This window comes from Schistocerca gregaria, chromosome X (assembly GCF_023897955.1).
Source record: "Schistocerca gregaria isolate iqSchGreg1 chromosome X, iqSchGreg1.2, whole genome shotgun sequence".
In the NCBI taxonomy this organism is placed as follows: Eukaryota; Metazoa; Arthropoda; class Insecta; order Orthoptera; family Acrididae; genus Schistocerca; species Schistocerca gregaria.
Genome location: NC_064931.1, coordinates 45346395 through 45369375, shown reverse-complemented (window position 1 = coordinate 45369375; position 22981 = coordinate 45346395). Strand labels below are relative to the sequence as shown.

The following is a 22981-nucleotide window of genomic DNA, read 5'->3' as shown; positions in this document are numbered from 1 at the left end:
CACAGCTGGTACGGACTTCATGTGAAACTTCCGTGCTAATAGGCCGTGGTTGATGTATAAAACTTTCTCCTAACATTTCATCTTTGACTGCGGGAGACATCTTCAGAGGTAAAGCAGTAAACTGAAACCAGAACTCAAGGGAGTGCCAAATATTTAGGCAGTGTAAAGGGCTCCACAGTCTATCACATGATGTTGGCTACAAGATCATCTCTGGTAATGCCAGCATTAATTTCAGTTGAGAATGTTCGCATTGCTAGAGATAATCTCATAGCTGATGTCATGTGATGGACTGTGGTGGCTTCTACGCAGCCTATTTATTTGGTGTTCCCTTGAGTTCTGGTTTCAGTTTCCCACTTTACCTCTGAAGATGTCTCCCACAGTCAGAGGTGAAATGTTAGGAGAAAGTTTTAGACATCAGTCACAACCTATCAGCCCAGAAATTTCATGTGAAATATGGTACAATGTTATCAGTTGTTCTAGATCTTTGTTGCAAATGCTTCGGCAGTTGATCACTAGTTTTATTTGGGATTGAGGTAGGAGGAATTTCTTTACTTTGAGGTATCATTTAATCTGAAGAATACCTTTTGTGCACCCCACACATGGTCAGTTACCTGAGTAGCACCCTCTGTTGTATAGTGCACACCTGATGCATTTAGTGGGACACCACAGCTCTCACACCTGTGGTGCAAGTCTAGGAAATCACTGCCTAACTTTTCATAGGGCTTTTGAAGGCTCCGGTTCAAGCCTTCTACTCAATTCAGAAGCAAGGAGACAATTATCATTACTGTGGGCAATAATGTAGATTGTGGGCCTCATTGAAATTCTGTGGGTCAGGCTGGTCCTCCTAGTCATGTCTGTCAGCCTCGTATGACAGCGATGTTCCACACACCTGTCATAAACTGTGTGCGGAGCATCATCATCATACGAGGCTACAACAGCTGGAAAAATCAGCATTAGCAGAACACTGTTTAAGAGGAACACAGTATGAAATTTGATGAAACAGTGATAGTTGCCAACACTTCCAGTTTTTGGAACACTGTCTATAAAGAGGCAATTGAAATTAGTTGGACAGATTATTTAATTAATAGAGACAATGGGTTTCGTCTTAGTAGGATGTGGAATCCTGTACTATCCCACATCTGAGTGCAATATATCATTGCTGCTGGTGTTCTGATAAGTGTAGCACCATCTGCCAACTCTTTGAGGGCAGCAATGGTGATGGGCAGTGCATGCGCCGTGTACAGTACAGGGGCCTACATAGGATGCCGATTTGCAGCATGGTGTCAGTTCTCAGCAGGACTCATCAGCAGAAGCAGTGTTCTCCTGAAGATGGTGGACAGTTGGATTGCTGAAATATTAACTGGAGTTGATTTTAGGTTCCAGCAGCAAGCCCAAAGAGACTTCCAAGAACTATCCTAGTATTTGCCTAAAATGGTGTAGATAAACTGTGGAAAACCTAATTCTGGATGACAGGGTGTACATCTGGATGTCACTCCTCCTGATTGTGTGACCAGCATCAAAATCATTGTCGAACCAAATCTGCAGCTATATAAGGATACGTGGTAGAACCTCGATTAACCACCAATTTTGGGACTGGTCAGTGGTTGGAATGCTAAAAGGGTTGGATAACCAGAGGAGAATGAAACAAATCATTTGCAGAGCTCAACACAATCTAATAAATCAAAATTAAATAAATAATGGCATTTATAACCAAGAGAAAGGAAAACAGAAAATTTTATAAACTGATAATTTATTTTGAAAACTGTAAAGTGTCTTTTTTTGTTTTAATTGCTTAAACCATGCCTTTGCAGCTGCATTATGCCCCTTCTTTGCCACAATATGTCCATAGCAGTAGCAGTTTGGCCTTGTTCCAAACATTTGAGGGCAGTCTCAAATGCATCCTTTGCTGCAGAGTGGCTGATCTTTTATGGCTTCTTCCTATACTTCATTATCTGGCTCCTCTTGCTTGACACTATACTGTTGCAAAACAGGAGCAACGATCTGATCATTTTCAAGTTCAGCAGCACCATCACTTTCTGCTACCCATTCCTTTACATCAGGGCGCTGGATATCATTCCAAAGAGTTTGCAAATCATCAACTGGAGCTGCATCATCTGACTCATTACGTTCTGGAAGTTCTTGCTCTTGGTTAGAGTAGTTTCCTTAAGTTCTTGAATGAATGTATAAATTCTATCTGTTCTAATAGAACAGATAGGCTTTTCATTGCTTCAAAAAGATCACAAGCCTCTGCCGTTTTCTTTGACAAAGCACTGATGCATTTCCTCTCGTAACATTGTTTTAACCACTTAATAACACCCTGGTCCATTTGTTTGATTACTGAAGTCATGTGAGGGAGTGGAGACATAACAATCATGTCACCTTGTTGAAGTTCAGACTCTGAGGATTGGCTTGGGGTATTGGCTAGTAATAAAAATTCACAGGTTGGTAGGTCTTTTTTATTTTAAGTATTTTTAATGGCTGGAACAAATGCATCAAAACACCAATCTTTAAACAAATTATCAGTCATCCTAGCACTTTTTTTAGCTTTTTAATCAACAAGAAGTGCCAAAGTGTTTGTTTCTTGTGGGCTCTTGGTTTCTTAGATTTGGTGATTACAAACAATAGCAATTTTGGTCACCACTTGGGTTGCTGCATGTTGCAATGGCCATCCTGTCCTTCGCTAGTCTTGTGACTTTACAGTTTGTTCTTTGAGGCAAGGGTTTTTGAAGGAGCATTTCATAGTTCATCCCAGTTCCATCAATGTTGTGTAACTGATTAGCTACTAGTTTATTTTATGACACCATTTTTTTCAAAATTTTCAACAACCTCTTTAGTTGCAACATCATCATTGCAAAGATTTTCACCTGAAATAGCAACTTACCTAACATCATGACAACTTTTCCACTCATGAAGCCAACCTCCACATGCCAGGACTACACCTTTCTCACCACCCAGTTTTGGGTGCAATTGAATAGCTTCTTCTTTCATTTTAGGGCCTGATAATGAGGTCTCCTTACACCTTTCCTGAGAAAACCAAACCCACACAGCACCATCCGAGTTTTGATTATTTCAATAATTTTGTAGTTTTTAAAGAATTTCACCATCTACAGTTAACAAAAAAGCTTCAATCTTTCAAGTTCTTTTTCCATTCTTTAATGGTTGGTATTCCAATAGCCATTTCAGAGGCTAATTTAGTAACTGGCTCACATTTGTGAACCCTTTACAGAACACTTAGTTTCTGTTTGATCGTACACACAACACATTTCCTTTTCTAATTTCTAGCCATTTTTAGTCTTTTGGAGTCCCTTACACTTCTTAATGACAACTCAGAAATCTTGAGGAGCGTGACTCAGATGGACACTTGTGAAAGGGATAAAATTGAGTAATAACATTGGCATGGAGCACAGATGGATAATTGGACACATGGTAGAATAACCTGAGGAGTCGATGAATTGACAGTCAGATAGCCGAGCTTCTACTGTAATCATGTTTGAAATAGAGACACTGTACATAATGATGAGCCAGCACTATATGTATACTAGCATATTGATGAGGAGTGAGCATTTTGTTAAGTGGTTGGTCTTGTAATGTAGCAGCATAGCAAACCTTCTGAAGTTGGGGAATTAAAGACAAGTTGGTTCCCCCTCATTTTGCTAATACTTTTGAAGAGATGTTATGGGTGACTTGAAAATAATCAAAGACATTAATGTTGGTGAACAGATTCATATCACCTCTGATAACTAAAACATTTTTAATGGTGTAGAAACTGTTTGATATTTTATTTTTTATTCAGCTTTACATAATCACCATTTTGATACAATTTTTACTTTTTTAACTTGTGGTTATCACATAATGCTGATTGGTAATGACACACTTTAAATATCATAAATGCATTTTTAAGAAGAACAAAACATGGCAGTGCACAAGTTGCACGCTGAGTGAGTCAAAGAACAAAGTAGTTCAAAGAGATCAGAGTCAAAGATAGGAAGCTCTCCACCAGAGACGCCATAGAGCCCCCCCCCCCCCCCTACTGCTGCCCACTGTCCCCCACCATAGTAGTGCAGAGCACAGTGGAGGAAAGCTTCATCACTTGAAATTGTAGCCGTCATGCCAGTGCGGCAGTTGTAGATGGTGGCCAGTGCGAGAAGTAGGCACATCAGAAACTGCACTGCAAGAGTCGCATGCCACCAACTGCTGCATAGGCAGAGAGACGTCAGTCAGAGGCAGGTCAGAAGCATCAGGAGGCAGAGTGGCAGTGACGGAAGGCAGATTGGAAGTGTCAGAAGGCAGGTTGGAGAGTGACCACGCCAGTTTCAGGTGATAATCAGACAAGGTCGGTGGTCGTCCATGTAGATGAATTACGAATGTGTTCATACCTCAATGTAACACTTGGTGAGGGCCTGAATAAGGTGGTTGCAAGACCGCTCACAAGGAGTCATCACACAGCACCACAAACTCACAAGATGCAAGGTCCTTGTGGATGAACACAGATGGTTGGAATGAGGGTGTGGTAGGGAGGGGCAGAGGCATGCGATGTGTGCATGAACCTGTTCAACCAGAGACAGAAGATCTATAGTATCAGCCAATGGTGAGTCCTCCACAAACTCTGCTGGAAGAAGGAGGGGCTCGTTGTATAGAATCTCAGCGAGCAATGCATTCAAGTGTTCTTTATGTGCTGAGCGGATGCCCAGAAGGACCCAAGCCCCATAAGCCACTGTTGCACATAAGCGCGGTCTTGAGGTTGCGGAGCCACCATGCAGTCAGGCCATTCATCTGCGAGTGGCAGGCCACAGTGTGGAATTTAGCAACACCATAAAGTTCACACAGTTTTGGAGAGAGGACGGACTCAATCTGTCACCCCTGGTCAGTTCAGAGGGAAAGAGGACAGCCAAATCATGTGACCCCACTCAGATATGAAAGAATAAGCAATGGTTTCAGCCGTGATATTGGAAAGAGGGACCGCCTCGACCCAGCGGGTTACAAGGTTGAAGATTGATAAGGTGTATCTGTACCCCTCAGAAGGGGGGTGGGGACCAACGATATTGATGAGGACGTGCCAAAGGTGTCCTTTCGGAATGTCAAACTTGCCTAATGAAGGTTAAGCATGCCTGCCGACCTTGCTACGCTGGCAAGGTACACATGCACAGGTCCAAGTGTGACTGCTATGCTTCATGCTGGACCAGGCAAAGCTCTCAGTAACCAGCCTCATCGTGGTTTATGTTCCCAGGTGGGCTACACTGGGAAAAGGAATAAAGATCCTGTGCCAAAGAGCAGTAGGGACCAGGTGTTGGGGTGTGCCCCTAGAGATGTCGCAAAGCATCAGGGTCATCAACTCGTGTATGATGTGGAGTTTGGCAGAGAGCAAAGACTCGTTGTCTGAAATTAATTGCTGTATATCGTCGTCTTCAGCCTGAAGTCAGGTGAGCTCTTCCAAGTTCAGTGGTGCAGTTAGCACACAGAAGCAGGATAGGTAGTCTGCCACAACATTCTCTGTGCTGCGGACGTAGCATGCATCGGAAAAGTGCTGACAGATGTAGTCCATATGGTGGAAACGCCTCAGCAGAAGGTCCTTAGCCAGGTTATGAATAACATTCACAAGAGGCTTGTAATCTGAGTAGATCATGAAAGGTCACTACAGAAGTGTTTAACCACCTCGTACACAGTGAGAAGCTCATGGTCAATGGCTCTTACTCAGTTTCTTGGAAAAGAAGTGGAGCGGTTGGGTTGAGTCGGTGGTGTGCTGTTGTAAAACAGCACCCACAGCTGAGTCACTGGCACCAGTCATGATCGAAACACAGGCCTCAGGGTCAGGGTGGGCGAGTGTAACAACTTTGGCGATGGCATTTTTAATGTTACCAAGTGCACTGAGCATAGGTTTGGTACAGTCCAACTTCCCTTTCCCAGTGGTGTTTTTGCTGGAGAGGGCATCCATGAGGGTCAATTGTTAACATATATTAACATAGGCCTATAGTATCCTAATGTATTATATTGCTCAATGTTTTCAATGTAACACAAACAGCAAGATTACTGTTATAAGTATTCATTTACAGAGTAAAAACAGTGACACAACATATATAACTTCACGGCTCTTCAGGAAGAGGGAGATCAAGTATGGTTTTGACACGAGAACTGGTTGGTCGGAGGCCATCGACAGAGACAGTATGGCCTAGGAACATTACAGATGTGGAACAGAGTTGAGATTTAACATGGTTGATCAACACGCCATTGGCAGTGAGGGCCGAACAGACTGCATCGAGGTGAACTTGATGTTCCTCACCAGAGGAGCAAAAGATCTATGTGAGCGTAAGCAAATGGCAGAGGTAGCAAAATGGGATCAATGAACTGCTGCCACATCTGCACAGCATTTTTCAATCCATAAGGCATGTAACAGTATTCAAATAGGCCGAAGGGCGTGATGATGGCCGTCTTCTGAATATCCAGCGGATGTATAAGTATTTGATGGTACATCTTGAAACAATTTAAAACAGAGAAAATCTTAGAACCATCTACATCCATACTCCGCAAGCCACCTGACGGTATGTGGCGGAGGGTACCCTGAGTACCTCTATCGGTACCATGTAGTAATTGTGTGAAGTCCTGGATGTGAGGAATGGGGTAGTTATTGATAATGGTGCAAACATTAAGGGGCCTGTAGTCCCCACACATGTGTAAGGTGCCATCCTTTTTAGGAACAAGGTGAATAGGTGAAGACGAGATGCTATCAGAGGGGTGGAGCACACCTGAAGCCAACAGATCCTGAATGATTTCCTTGGTGCACAGAAGTTTGGAAGCATTAAGGCAATGGCCTTATAATGTACAGGTGGGCTGTCTGTAGTGTGAATCCTGTGACAAGTGTCATTACTGATGGCCAATACTCGTGAAGGGAGGTTGGCAAGAGGGGTCAGGAAGGGATCCGCAGGCAATGTCAGTTCACTAACCTTGCTGAACTGGGGAGGCGTAGGCAGTGCGTCGGTTGAAGTCAGTGATGGAAGACGCGGTACAGGAGCAGAGCATGGAGCTGCATCCTATATATTTGTCCATGGCAGTGAGAAAATGACAGCAGATTGGTAAGAAGACACAGTAGAGGCATGTGCTGGGTCACCTCATTGTGGTTCTGCAGATAGGCGATGTGTACGACAATTCAGTGGAAGCAGAGGCAATGTGGTTGCGTAATGCATCATTCTGGGTGTGGAGTAATGTGCTCGAGCAGAGATGCACACATGGAAAGTGTAGCCAAGGAGGCGGAGAGTGAAGTCATGCTGAACTTGTTCGAGCACAGAACAGTAGAACCAGATGTGTGGCGGAGCGCAGCGGCCTGCAGGTCTGATGAAAGTGTGTAATGGTGTAGAAAGTACAATCTGATCACATGTTCATCCAAGTTGGTGACATGGAAAGTCCAAGGGAAGATGTGGACTAGCAATAGGCAATGCGGCATCTTGATGGAGCCAAGGACCACAATAGGAGAATGATTTGCAGCGATCAAAGTGAGGTTAGCAGCTGAAAGTATGTTGCCAGTGTGCTTGACCGCGATAACACTGACGTCAGCCCTGGGGTCGAAAAGAAATCAAGTGCCCGATGACAAGTCAGTGGAGTGGAGGCATCACACTGCTCAACTGAGTGGTGCAGCATCGGAACGTAGGTGCTGTGAAGGAACGTGGTGAGACGTGGTGCCTAAACGTGCCCGGCGGAATCATTCTGGTAGGCGCAAGGCATGTGACAGTTGTATGTGGCATCCCTGTAAGTAGCATGGTACCAGCACAGTGGGTAGGCTGGGAGGTGAGGCAGTGTGGAGAGAGAGGGGGCTGCAGCTGGCTGTATCGGGGGGGGGGGGGGGGGGGGGGAGCTGCTCGGGCTGCTGTTCAGGCGAGGTCAGCTGCTTTCGGGAGGCTGGAGGCAGTACCTCCTGTAGGCCACTAGGTGGCAGATCCTGACTACCAGCTGAGGTGCCAAGGAGAGCACGCTGGCCTCTGCCGGCAGGGCTTGGAACCAAAGGTGCAGGTGCACCAACTGACAGTGATGGAGGAGTTGTCCGTGACAGGCGGTGTAGGTCACGAATGATAGGATAAGTGACACTGTGAATATAAGAAAGTGCAACCCCATGCATAGGAATGTTTGAATCACAGTTCTGGAACTTTGTCAGCAAATCAAACCAAACTGAAGGAGAGTGCGTAGTTCAGGGGTAGACCGAGACATCTTTAACCGGGTGTAACCGGGTGATCGTCCATGATGTCATTAGATAGCGTGTACTGTCTATTATGTGACATTGTTGAGCTGTTGCACTTGACGGGTGTAGATAATTGTTCACTTTTAACCAAATGTACATTAGGTACACTTGACCACTCATATTCACAAGCACAGTTAATCCATTGTTCTGAAGACAACGTGGGCTATCACATGAAGTCCATTAATGATGGAGATAAGTACAAAATAACTTGCGATTATACAATGACGATGTGGTTATCATGTAATACTGATTGGTAGTAACACACCTTAAATATTGTAGATGCATTTATTAGACTCGCAGCAAGAAGAACAAAACATGGCAGTACACAAGTTGTGTGCCAAGTGAGTCAAAGAACAAAGCAGTTCAATGAGATCAGAATCAAAGATAGGGAGCACTGCGCCAAAGATGCCACAAACTAATTAACTGCAAATTATTTATCCAGTATTATTTACTGTTACACAGCCATTTGTTCTTCCTCTCCATGAAAATATTACTTATTTATCTGTTTATATTTACAGACTTGATGGTTTAATGGCGAAAATTCTGGAAGTGATTTTCAAAAGCTCGTAAATTTATATTCAACCCTGGAAGTCATAATTATTAAGTCTTTGAAATTTCCTACATGATTCTCTACTGGTAACTCATTATTATTTTTGTTTGAAGTTGAAATCATTGTCTAGGCACACAGTATTCAAAAGAAAAGCACAATATATTTAAAATAAAAACTATGCATATTTGGATAGTAGTCATGTGACTATCGTTCATTATTGCAAAAATTATATTTCCTCATTGTTTTATTTATATCTCCACATGTCTCTCACCTTAAATCAATATAATTTTCTATAGAGCATTTTCTTGTCGTAGCACCTTAAGTGTGCCAATATGAATTTTTCTGACTTTAGTTCCAGCTTATGTATATCCATACTTTTCAGTATTACAAAATTATAAATGTCCCTAACCTCTATCTGGTTCATCTATTATAACTAAGATTCTTCACTGTAGATAAGTTACCTTCATTATGTGAAAAAAGAACATAAAGTAATAAAAAATGAAAATTTACAAATAACAAACACTGGTGATTCAATTGGTATTGCCGGCCGCGGTGGTCTCGTGGTTCTAGGCATGCAGTCTGGAACCGTGGGACTGCTACGGTCGCAGGTTCGAATCCTGCCTCAGGCATGGATGTGTGTGATGTCCTTAGGTTAGTTAGGTTTAAGTAGTTCTTAGTTCTAGGGGACTAATGATCACAGCAGTTGAGTCCCATAGTGCTCAGAGCCAATTTGTATTTTGGATGCAAGGGGATCAGATTTCCATCTGATCATACAAACAAGTTTAAGTTTGTTCTGGTTTTCCAAAATCACTCCAAGTGATTATTAGAATGGTACCCTTAAAGAAATATACAGCTACTTTCCTACCCCTATCCCTGTTCAAACTGATTTTATGGTCCATCTCCAGTGACCACCATGTTTATGTGATATTAATTCATAATCTTTCTTCTTTTGGTTGCTGATAAGTGATTTGGTAAACAATTTTCAGAGATGAGAAAAGATAAAGTGCTAATAGCTTTGACTTGGTGCAGTCCATATTTATCTTTCTTGTATGCTGAGAACTATTCTTCCATTTTATGATATATTTATAACCTCTGCTACATGCACAAAATATATTTGCTAAATCTCTGATGATATAATTGTTGTTCAGTTAAAAAATAAAACTTTAATCTTGCTTTAAGCTGTATTCACTTGTGCAATCATCATACTGGCATAATTATGTCAGAAAAATCTCGCTATTAAAATTAATAATGCAGACACTTCTTTTTGTAGCTTGAACTGTTTGGCCAAGGACACATCAACAATCCAGTGACTATGTTAGAAACACATTACTTCCGAGTAGGAAGTAATAGCAATCTCACCTTTGGAACTGCAATCAAATTTTCTTTTAGCACTGGAGAAAACCATGGTACAGACAAAATCGAAATTAAAAGTCAAGTGATGGACACGGTAAACAACAGAAGAGATGAAAAGGTAACCCATAAAGCAACTGTATATTCAAATAAAGTAATTTAATCCTAAATTAAAATCCAGTTCTCAAACAGTAAGAGTCAGAGTGCTTCATACAGAGACCTCTTCAAAAGATAGTGTCTCGAAATTAACATTAAACTCCAACAATGAAAAATCTAGGATAGAGTAATAACAATGAAATGGGATAGACTGTTACTCACCACAAACAGGAGGCATTGCACAGCAGACAAGCACATCTGAATACATTTAAAAGTAGACTAAGTCATCAGACAATGTCCTTCTTGACATTTAGAAAAATAAAACACACACGTTCATACATGCACAATTCACACACACATGGCCAGTTGGATTGTGGCTATGCCCTCATAAAATGCTGTGCAAAAATTGCAGCAGAGTTGGTATATGGCATGGCTGCTTTCATAGGTGGCCCTGCTTCTGGTGGGATAGGGTTGCATGTCCCAATCCAGTACTATCACAGACTTATCCTATTACATCAGAGGCAGGGATACCTGCTAAAGCAGCCTTGTCATATACCAGCTCTGTGGCAATATCTGTACAGACTTTTATGTGGTATGACCATGAACCAACTGTCCATTTGACTGAATTGCTACCATAAAACTGTGGCAGAACATGCACCTGAGCACAATATACTCACTTTCAATGACTGCTTCACAACCCATGCCATCTGGATCCTTCCCCCAGCACCAGCTATTCTGAACTATACAGGCAGGGATTATGCTTGCAGCATCCTTTGTTCCCATAATCATCCAGGCTTCACTCTCCACAAACCCCTTGCAACCACATGCTGTTACCAACAGTTTCCCCTTTCCTTTTTCTGTCTTCCCCTCTCAATAAACTCCTCCATTTCACCATCACTGTGCACTGCATTAACTCTGCCAGCCGGTGTGATCGAGCGGTTCTATGCACTCCAGTCTGGAACCGTGCAACTGCTACAGTCGTAGGTTCGAATTCTGCCTCGGGCACGGATGTGTGTGATGTCCTTAGGTTAGTCAGGTTTAAGTAGTTCTAAGTTCTAGGGTACTGATGACCCCAGATGTTAAGTCCCATAGTGCTCAGAATCATTTGAACCATTTTTGCATTAACTCACCAACTCTAGTGTCCATGTGTTATATTCTTGTGACATGCAACTGTTGTCTCTCCCTCCTGTATTCCTATCTCATACAACTGCTGCCTCCCTCCAAGCTGTCAGTTACCTTTGCCCATCCCCTCCTCCCACTCCACGCCTCTTTCCTCCCCTTACAAACTCCACCCAGCACAGCCCCTCACCCCAGTCTGTGCCCCTAACTGCAGTCCTGGTACTGTCTACACAGCCAGTACAATATAGATGTATGGGTCTGTGCATGTGCATACGTATGTGTGTGTGAGCATACGTATATGTATATGTAAGTGTACTCTAACTCAGAAAAGGATTTGTCCAGAAACTAGCAAAGCTTTGTTCTTTTCTGTGTGCCTGTTGACAACACTTTCTCTATTCAGTGAGTTATTACCTTCACTCCTAAATTACTTACATTCTGCCAGAAATTTCTATATCATAACAATTTTATTATTGTTAACATTTAGCTTTAACACTTTTCATCTCCTTTTGAAAATACATTAGTTTTACAACTACACTGAATTATACATCTTCATTCATATGTATGATTTTATTTTATAAATTTCTTTATTCTCCCCATTTTTTCTGTACAGGGGTATATGAGACATGGGAAAGGCCAATTATTAATAAGAATTAAGTGATATGTCATGTTTCAGATGATATTTATGGTATATACAGAATATAATACTGCTAATAAGGCACATTTAATGCTTTACAATAAACAGTGTTAATTAAATGAAATACTCATACACAGCCCAGTCACATTAATGTGACAACCACATCTGTTTGGCGTAAAGAAGCAAGAACCATACACAGATGGCAGGTGGCAGGACTAGAAGTGGAGGGTACATAAAGTATGTTGGGGGATGCAAAAAACAGTGCACTTTCAAAATTTTAAACATGGCTGAAGCAGCAACTGTTGAAAATCTTCATAATAAATGATAACAGCCGAACAGTTGCAACTGTTTGGCTGTCATCATTTACAGTGGAAAAAAATGTAGTCATTGTTGTAATGGAGAAACAGAGTGATTTAGCTGCTGCCCAAAAGGGCAAGATCATTGTCTTTCAGGCCAAGGGTGGAAGCATTTCCAAAACAGCTAAGTCTGTAAACTGTTGACATGTCGCCTCAGTTAAAATATACCATTCGTCGCAAAATGGCACTGTCCAAAGCAAAACTGGTGCAACCACAAGTGGTAGATTTCAGTGGTGAAGAATGGTTGCACAGATGAGTACAAGCAAATAGACATTCAACTATTGAGCAACTGAGAACTTGGATGAACCGAGGGGCTACCGACAGTAACACAGGTCTCCTCAACGAGCACCTACCCAGTTCGTTAACCCGCACTGACTGCTTTTCATCAGTGATGAAGTCTGGAATCTGCACACCAATAATCCGACTGGATGCCTACTGAGCGCCAACAGGTGGCCTTTCCAGATGAATCACATTTTATTCTCCATCATATGGCAAACACCCTGCAGCAATTATCAGAAGGGTATATGTTGGAGGTTGGGGTGCATTAGGGTCTGGGGAATGTTTCCATAGCATTTTCTGGATGATCTCATCATTCTGAATGGCACAGTGGATCATCACAAGTATGCAACTATCTGTGGGGACCACGTCCACCCCCACACGCAGTGTGTTTTTCAATGACGTGATGGCATCTGTCCGCAGGAGAATACAATGTGTGACACAGCTCGAGCGTGAGGATGAGTTTACTGTACTCCTCTGCCATCAAACTCATCAGATTTAATTCCGTTCGAGAATCTCTGGGACCACTTTGATCAGGCCGTTTGCAACATGGATCCTCAACTGAGAAACCTATTGCAAATGGCCGTGGCACTGGAGTTGCCGTGGCTCCACATTCCTTCCAGAACTCCGTTGACTTTCTTCCTGCATGTCTTGCAGCAATCTGCACTGCAAAAGGTAGTTATTCAAGCTTATATATTAATGTGACTGGGCAATATATATCCATGGATTATACACTATGAAAGATACATGAAATTCACAAAGAAATTGTTGTCACCACTTGAAATAATGCACTGATGTCTGTGGAGTGCTGTTGACAGAGTAGAACCATTACTAGGTAGTTATTTGTCCCTCCACCAAGGACAAAGTCATGGCAGTGAACTTGTGTGCATATGCCAGTTTGATATATGGAATTAGTGCAGTAAGTTGAGTTGACATGCTGATATGAAAGAATTTTAGAAAGAAGCTATCATTTTTGGACATGCCTACCACCATGCTGTGAATGAAGCTGTCTGATCTGTAGGTCTGTCACTGTGGACTGTCCAGTATGTTTTGAGGAATGGTGTACCACTCGCAGCCGTGTAATTGATCATAAAAATAACCTAAACGACACATAATGGAGACAACTGACATACCTTATTTTTGTATCTTGTATTGTGGTTTATGCTTTATAGTCTATCTGAAATTTATTTTTATTATCAGCTACAAATAGAATTAAGGGATGTGTTTCAACTTTATTAACAACATACTCTTTAAACAGGTACTGATGTATAAGTAAGGTACAGAACCTGAAAATATCTTATAGCACAATCTTAGTAATACCAGTGCATTAATGTTTACACTGAGTGGAGGGGTACTTCATTACCACCATAAATTTTTTTAAAAGATACAAATTTCATTTTTGTTGCTGATTCTCATTCACAACATACATTCTAAAGTTATATAGATGTATAAGAAGAGTCCTGAACCTGAAAATTTGAATATGACATTTGTTGCAAAAAAGTCACATTCACAAGAAAAGCTTAAAACAGCTACAGAATCTGATATAAGAAATCATTAAAAACAATATAATTTTCAAAAATTTAAAAATATGAAGTACCAGACTAGATTATGATATTTTCAAAAGGTGAGCACAGAGTACCCCCACCCCTTCTTTGGTATGCAAGGGATAATTTATTCTGAAGAGTCAGAATTCTACATTTTTGAATAGGCCTTTGCAAGATGTCCATTAATCTACTTTATTCAAAAATCTCATTTATCACATTTTCTGAATTACTATATTAACTAATTTTGCTGCAACACCACACAAGATAATTCCATAAGGCAGTAAGCATTAAAATCATGGAAACTGGGTGGTACCTTCATCTTTAGACCCATACAATGGAAGACATCTAAGTATAAAAAATGTTTCATTGAATCTCTTGATTAACTCAGCTACATTCTAACTCCATTGTTCAACCTTAGACATAATATCTGGCTGCTGGTTAGTCAGTACAGAGACCAAGTCCAAGTCATTCACTTGAGGCACCAATAAAACTGTTTAACTTTCAAAATTTTAAATCCAGCCTTATGCACAATCTGGTAACATTGTAGAATGCAGAAGTGCCTGGAGGGAATGTTGACCTTTAAAAGAGGTATCTGCTTGTGGTTGAGTGGTAAACATCGCACAATGTAGACACACAGTTGCAAATTCAAGTCGACCCGTAGCTTTATTTTTTTAAACTGCATTGTAGCTGCCTGCTAAAGGTAACAGTCTGATGGAACCTCAAAGATGATTCACTTCACTTTATAACCCATCAGTAATAGCAAAAGCTCCCAAAAATGATTCCACAAAACAGCTCATGGCTGCATGAAGGTGAGTACAATTTATGCTCCAGAGTTTCCTCATCCTACAATGTACACCAGCCACCAGCTGCGTGTCATAAGCTGCCTGATGTCAGGCACCGTCCGACGAGGTGAATGTTGCATGGCACTATGGGTGTATTTGTCAAATGTCATTTTCTAATTGAAGTTCTAGTATTTGTCTTGTAGTTTCCTAATCAGATTTTGCATACTTGAAACTTATAAAATTTCTTCACTCATTTTAAAATAGAGTTGCATGTGGAAAAAGGACGAATATTTGCAGGATATTGTTTGCTTTGGGTTTAATAGTGGGGTGAAACCAGTAGAAGCAACTCAAAGACTTTGTATTATGTATGAGGTGACTACCTTTGGGCAAAACATGTCAAAAAAGAACTTTCTTGTTTCAAGAAAGATTGTTCTGACATGAATGATTTTCCACACTTACAAAGTCTGACACATGTGATGAACCACAGCCATTTAACATTTATGTGACATTTTACTTCAGTTGACAATGTTCATAAGTCAGGTGTTTGAGTATTGAATGCCCTAATTCAAAGCAAAAAATCAAACAGGTACCTATTGAGCATTTTGCCTGAACATCACTAGTTCATTCATTGAGCATTCCAAAGAAATATTGTTACAGGTGATGAGTTATGATGCATTAACATTAACTTCTTAAGAAGAAATTAATTACTGACCCCTAATGAAAGACATATGCTTGAGCATAGGGCAGCATGAACATAATACTTTTCATCTGGTGGCTCAAAAATGGTATTGCGCATTAGAAGAGGAGTGCCCATCACAGCTGGCATTTGTTGCCAACAACTGAGACATCTTTTGGTCACAGTGTTAGGAAAACAATCAACAAAACTGCATCAAGTGTTGCAACTGCACATTAACTCACTCTGCTTATGTCACAATCAAAATGAACCAGGAGTTTGTTTGGGTAGTCAACCGTAATGCACTTATTACTCTAATCCTGTTCCCTCACATGTTTAGCATTTCTGCTCTTTATCAAACAACCATCAAGAAAATGCCTCTTTGGACCAATATGCATTTCAAATCTGGCTTGATGACATCTTTAGCTCAGAAGCAGTAGAGTCTACAGGTGTAGAATCAGTGAACTACCTGAGCATTCTCAGACTGTTTCTGTTTTAGATCATGTGAGAGAATATATTGTTGATGATTAATTTCTCTTTTATGTTTACTGTTGTGTTCAGAATCCTAGTAAAATATTCACTACACTAATACAAATGAATTACAGCTTACCACAATGAACTTAAAATGAATGTTTATTTTAATAAGACTTAAAATATTTGTAACACAAGCACTGCAATATTGACATGAATAAATAAGTCATTACTCATTTTTACTTCAAAATGGTCTTTTTTCCTTGCTGTCCTGTGTCATACTGAAGTAAATTTCGTATTTCATAACTCAAATTGTATGTTCACAAAAACCAAAACTGTCAGCAGAGGTGGAAAGAGGTTTTATCAAGTGTGCAGTATCACAAGTTTTCACCCTTACACTGTGGAATACTAGAACTTGTGAGACAACTTTTGCCGGAGAGATTTTCCTTGTTGATTTTCAATCTAGCTACTTGTAGCTCTCTTACAGAACAGATAAAAATCTGATCTTCAGTGAGAGAGGAACTGTGAACCAAGGCAGCTTTTACTTTACAGGTGACACTGTTACCTCAAGAGTTAACAATGAGCTCCAGTATTTGTCTCTCCTTATTGCCCCAGTGGTGGCTAGGACAGATAAGTCACAACGTAAAAGATGAGCTTAGTTGCAATTTCTGCATGACAGAACCTTTGTGTTTTGATGCAACGACTGTAGACTAAACATCATAAATCAATAGCTGTCCCAATTATTTCCATTTTTCTGTCTTAATATTGCAGAAACTTCAAGAAAGAACTAAAGGGCACAACATAAACCATATGCACAACATAGTTGTTATAACAGGACACATGTATTTTATTTTATGACACCAACCAAAGACACAGATATAGTACACAGCAGAGAGATTAATATGAACATTTCACTTCACCACTTCCCCTAAATGTTTACCTTGCTAAATGCAGTACTTAACACATTCCAATTAATGATCTTAAATATTTAAGCTGGACATGTGGCAATGGTTTGGTGAGAATATCTATAGCTTGCTGATTGCCTGGTACATGCTCAATGGCTAGGTGACCTTCATGAATCTTCTCATGGATGTAGTGCATGTGAACATCAATATGCTTTGACCTCTTGTAAAATTCAGAATTTTTGGCCAGCTTAATAGCACTTGCATTACCAACATGAAGAACAGGAACACTCTCCAGTGGTGAAATTTCTTCATAGAGCTTAGATAGCCATATTCCTTCTCTTGCCCTTTCACTGGCAGACACATACTCTGACTCTGTTGTTGACAGTGATATGCAATTTTACCGCTTACTAGCTCAGGTAACTGCTCCCCCACAAAGTCTTGCAACCATTCGACTAACTGAGCAACAGGTTGCTGGATCACTGGCATAATCAGCATTAGTATATATCACCAGTGTTCTGTTTGCATGGCTAGCATCATATTTTATGCCCAATGACATTGACCCTTTTATATACTTTAGGATTCTTTTTACCACGGACCAGTGATTTTCTCAGGGATTCTCTAAAAATTTTGACACATAGCTGAGTGAAAATGCTAAATACATAAGACAGCGAACTGCTTCTCAATACGGAGCATTAGTTGGTTTATCACTGGTTAACTCATTTGTCTGCAGATACTGCTCAATTGGAGCTGACACAGGATTTGCCTCTGTTGTGTTAAACCATGTAAGAATATCTTTAGCAGAACTTTCTTGATTAATCTCTATTGATCCATTATCATGACATACAATATTAATATTTAAGAAATATTCTACTAGCTCAACAGTAATTTTAAACTCATCTTGAATTTCCTTTAGGAAAACTTCAATATCCTTCTTCTTACTTGCAGATATTAATCCATCATCAACATACAAAACTACCATCAACTTCTCATTGCAGTTTTCTCAATAGAACAAACACAGATCTGCCTTACTTTCCACAAGCCCAAGGTTTATTAGGAAGTCCTTGAACTGTTGGTTCCAGCACCTTGGAGATTTTTTCAGTGCGTATATACTTTTATGAAGTTTGCATACCCAATCAGTTCCATCACTCATTCCCTCAGGCTGATCCATATATATCTCTTCTTTTATGGAGCCATTCAAAGAAGCAGATTTTACATCAGCCTGTGCCAACTGAAGTTGCTCACTAGCAGAAACACTCACAACTGCTCTAACTGTATCGTATCTAGCAACAGGACTGAATGTTTCATTATAGTCAATACCTTTTTGTTAACAAAATCCACGAACCACTAGTCCTGCTTTATAGTGATCAATTTTACCATCAGCCTTACACTTAATTCTATAAACCCAATGGTTTGTGATAGGCTTACGGTCTGGTGGCAGAGGTTCCAAAGTCCACGTAGCATTTTATTTCAATGAAGTTATTTCTTCCTCCATTGCTCTTCTCCAGTGTTCATGGTCTACAGAATTAATAGCCTCTGTATAATTCTTTGGCTCATTTATTTCAGCCAGCATAATTTCAATAAGGTGCTCTCGTTTCTTCAGTTGTTGCCTATTTCTCAATTCTCTTTCACTAGAATTTCCTTTTGTAGGTTCTTTAAACACACTTGCATCTTCATGATTCTTCAATTCTTCACTGCCTGTTTCACTTGTGAGTTACACCATTGTCCTACCAGTTTTCTCAGGTTCAAAAACAACATCCTTACTCCAAATAATCCATTTTTCTGACTCAATCCACACTCAAAAGCCATAAATGCCATCAGAATAACCAACGAAGACTCCTGGTTTTCCTTTTGGATCCCTTTTCTTTCACTTTTCCTTCATAATAAGAACAAAACACTTCACCCCAAAAACATGAAGTTTATTTAGCTGTATTGTCTTTCCAGTGAATACCTCATAAGGTGTTTCGCCATGCACACGACTTCTACCAGTTCTGTTTAACACATAAACAGCTGTGTTTACTGCTTCTGCCCACAAAAACTTTGGCAGGCTCTAAGCTAGCAACATGGTTCGAGCTAGTTCCACAACTGTTCTGTTACTGCGCTCAGCACATCCATTCTGCTCTGGAGTATAAGGATTTGTGATGACGAGTTGTATGCCATTTAATTTCATCATATATTTAACTTCAGTATTATCAAATTCTCTTCCACCATCACATTGAAATGCTTTTGGTCTTTGACCACAAAAATTCTTCACATTGCTTACCATTTCTGCAATCTTCTCTGCAGTCGGAGACTTCTCCTTGAGAAAATATATCATGTGTAATCTTGAAAAGTCACAAGAGAAGTAAAGAAAATATACTGCTCCTCCCAGTGATTTACACTCCATAGATCCACACAGATCAGCATGAATCACTTCTCCAGGCTGTGTGGCATATTGCTGTCATAAGTGAAAACTGCTGCAATGCTGCTTCCCCTTAACACATTGCTCACAAAATTCTTCGCCACAATCTTCAACTTCAACAAAATACTGCTTCAAGAATTTTTGGACATGATGTTTGTTTTGAAGACCTCAGTGTTCATGCCAAATTTGACACAAGATTTACCTCAGGATCACAAGGCTGAATTTGTTTTGTCACTTGAATCAACATCTTCAATAAGTTGCCACTATGTATGGCACATGCTTTTACAATGCCATTATTTAGGAACTCACACTTGTCTTTTGATGAATAAAAGTCTAATCGCTTGTTCATAGCAGATGATACAGTAAAGAGAGTTCTTCACCCTTCTGGAGTATACAAAACATTATCCATATGGCATAACTTCCATTTTCCATCAACAAAAGCTTCAAAATAATTAGTTCCTTTTCCTAGTGTGTTCATAGTTGAATCATCACCCATGCATATCTGCAGTGGTGTTGCAAACTTAGTAAATGATGTATACTTCTCAAATTTCTTAGCCATGTGATTCGTTGCTCCACAATCAGTGACACATGAGTCCTTTTTATTTATTTATTTATTTGTCCTGTAAATCAAATCAGTACAATGGCATGTACAACTGATATGGGATAAGTCAATACAAATATACAGTTTACAGGAGTCTAAAACAGTAAACAAGAACACAGAAGAATGATTATTTTACATTACCTACAAAATTATGTTACTTAAAGTTACAGCTTTACAGAGAATTGTTACTGCACTTATTACTTCACCAATGAAAGCCTGGTCAGGCAAATCACTTTAATTTTGGTTGTGGATGGTTTTTTGTTTGTGTTTCACATTTGGACATTTTTTTTTAATGTGGCCAAATCCACCACAACTGAAACATTTGAGCTTCTTTTTGTTTGTAGGCTTTCAATATTTAGTTTGATGAAACAAAATTCCTAATAGTGGTGCAGTCTGCATTTTTAATGTTTGCTTTGGTAGTGAAAAGAGCAACTACCTTGTCTTGCTTCTAACAAGCGCAACAACTGTCATCAGAAGTTAACATGTGCATGTTTTAGTATTTGTTGATCTTCAGATCTTGCCAACCATGACTGTCGCAGATTTTCATAACTGTCAGGTAGTGTGTCAAGTAGTCACACCATTAATGATGATTCATAAGGGTTTCGCATTGAGTTGCTATATTTGAAGAATGAAATTTTCAAAACGAGTGAAATGTGTCACCATGACATCGACTGAACTCATGTAAAAATTGAAGAATTCTGACTGAACAGAATGTGCAGCTTGCTTTGTTTTCTGTTCAAACACAGCATGTACTTCGTCCCACATATCTCATGCACTCTCACATGCAACCAACAATGCCATGACTTTTGCTTCTACAGTTCTAACAATAATCTGACTTCCTGCACGATCACCTTTGTCCCATGTTTTTAGCGGAGCATTAAACACATCTGTTTGTGCCAATGTTGCATCCACTGGCAAAGCCACCAGTTTTTCTACATCACCAACACACACGTGATAAATTTCATACTGCAAACTTCCAAATAGTCCAATTTTCAGCCCCACACAGCTTCTCTATGCCATGAAAATCCATTGCAGTCCCATAAAACAGTTCATATTTACAACCACAAAAATTCCACAAGAGAAACGTGCAGAAATTGTTCACATATATACAATACAAACTGCGCATAGCACACAACACACACTAATGCGTTTCTGGCATTCTGAAATGTAAAATTTCAGTACTCAATTTCTTTCTTGAATCGTGTACTGGGCCCATAACCTATTGCAGAAACTTCAAGAAAGAACTAAGGGGCACAACATAAAGCATATGCATGATGTAGTTGCTATAATAAGACACATGTATTTTATTTTATGACACCAACCAAAGACATAGATATGGTACACACCAGAGAGATTAATATAAACTTTCCACTTTAACACTTAAGTTTACTGGCATCAAAATAGCTCATTTACCAGAGATCATTCACGTTTTTGGAGAATCTCCAGTGGTTATACTCTGAATATTAAGAGTAGGCAACACAGCTTATTTATAATTATGGTCTTAGAAAATGTTTTTCTTGAGGCTGCTGTCACTGGCACTATCCTCAAAAGAGAGGCACATAAATGAAAAGACAACAACACAGCATTGACTGCAAAACATGAACATTCACAGGGTGACTAAGGAACCTGTAAATAACAAAAGGTTCCAAATCAAGAAAGACTACTAGGTCGAAAACCATACTCAATGACCAAAAAAGTGAGCTCAAAAAACCATTGAAAATGAAACTGGTGAATGTATACTAATGTTAGCCTGATTCCAGCTTCTGCCGACACAGAAGAACAATCAATTGTTATTGAAACATGAAATAACCAATATGAATCACTGCAAGTAATGTCTGGAATAAGTCATACTTCAGCAAAACTGTCATTCAGTCAACAAATACTTGAAGGATGACAAGTACCAACCACTCATTATGATTACAGTACAACTGCTGCTGATACTTTGTCAATACAAGTGAAAAGTTCTGATGCTGAAGAGCTTTTCAACTTGCAGTATGCTTAAGACATAGAGAACCTAAAATACAACAGGTTCTCCAATCTGAACATAGTTCTGAGATTCTATGTAGCACCACCCAGTCAGTGCAATTTGTCATTAACATAGCCACTGATGCTTGCATATGAACTACTTCACTAGGCTATCACATTATTCATAAGAGAATTATCAAGGTTTACTGCAACAGCACAGATGGGCAGACAGTTTAGAAATCTGCTGAGACTATCTATACATCACTGATTCTTGATGCTAAACTGCCACTATGTGAGATTGTAACCCAGACTAAATTTCTACCTGTAAAGGAATTGCTCAACAGTGGATGAACAGTGTCAACACCTCTGCACCCTTCACACAACATAGACCCATTATATGCCAATTGATCACAGCAGAATGCCCTGAGCTTGCATCTTTCTGCCAGTGACTTAATTTCTTTCACAGCAGACTGTTTCACAATTTTGGAGGTGATAAACAAGTATAATAGTATATCTTACAGTGGTTCATACCTATTCCCTCCACACAGTGTGGATTCCTCATAAATTATGACACTGGATGCAGGTTTATACATACATTAACTGGTCTTGCCATCTGCCTTACTGACTGGGTATTCTGTTGTTGCCCTGAAGATGAATACTTATGGTACATACAAATATTCTGTATGGCAAATCTCTGATGTTTCAATTCTTTCAGCTCCACCATAAAAAATTGTGAAAACAAGAGACAAAAAAGCACCTATAAACTAATAAATTATAATATAGTAATAATCAGTGAAGGTTAGGAGACTCCATTAGTCATCTGATGACTATGAAAAGCTACTTTTTTAATCTACCCAGCACTACAGTATAAATACAAGGGATACTTACCATTCCATTATGTAATTTCATTGCAGTACTTTTCGATTAAATTACAGGAGGACGAAAAAATTTCATTTTAAACACACTTTTCCAGCAGGATTTGCATCTATCTACATCTATACTCTGCAAACAACCATGAGTTGCATGGCAGAGGGCAT

The 22981-nt window shown here is 39.8% G+C and overlaps 1 protein-coding gene across 1 annotated transcript in view; it reads left to right on the top strand.

The window, feature by feature from the left end:
• The window catches only part of LOC126298412 (uncharacterized), a 538508-nt gene that overhangs the window by 407640 nt on the left and 107887 nt on the right, over nucleotides 1-22981 (top strand). The window contains exon 18 of the mRNA XM_049989733.1: nucleotides 10045-10245. Within this exon, the coding sequence (XP_049845690.1) occupies nucleotides 10045-10245 (201 nt within the window). The remainder of the gene's footprint in view (nucleotides 1-10044; nucleotides 10246-22981) is intronic.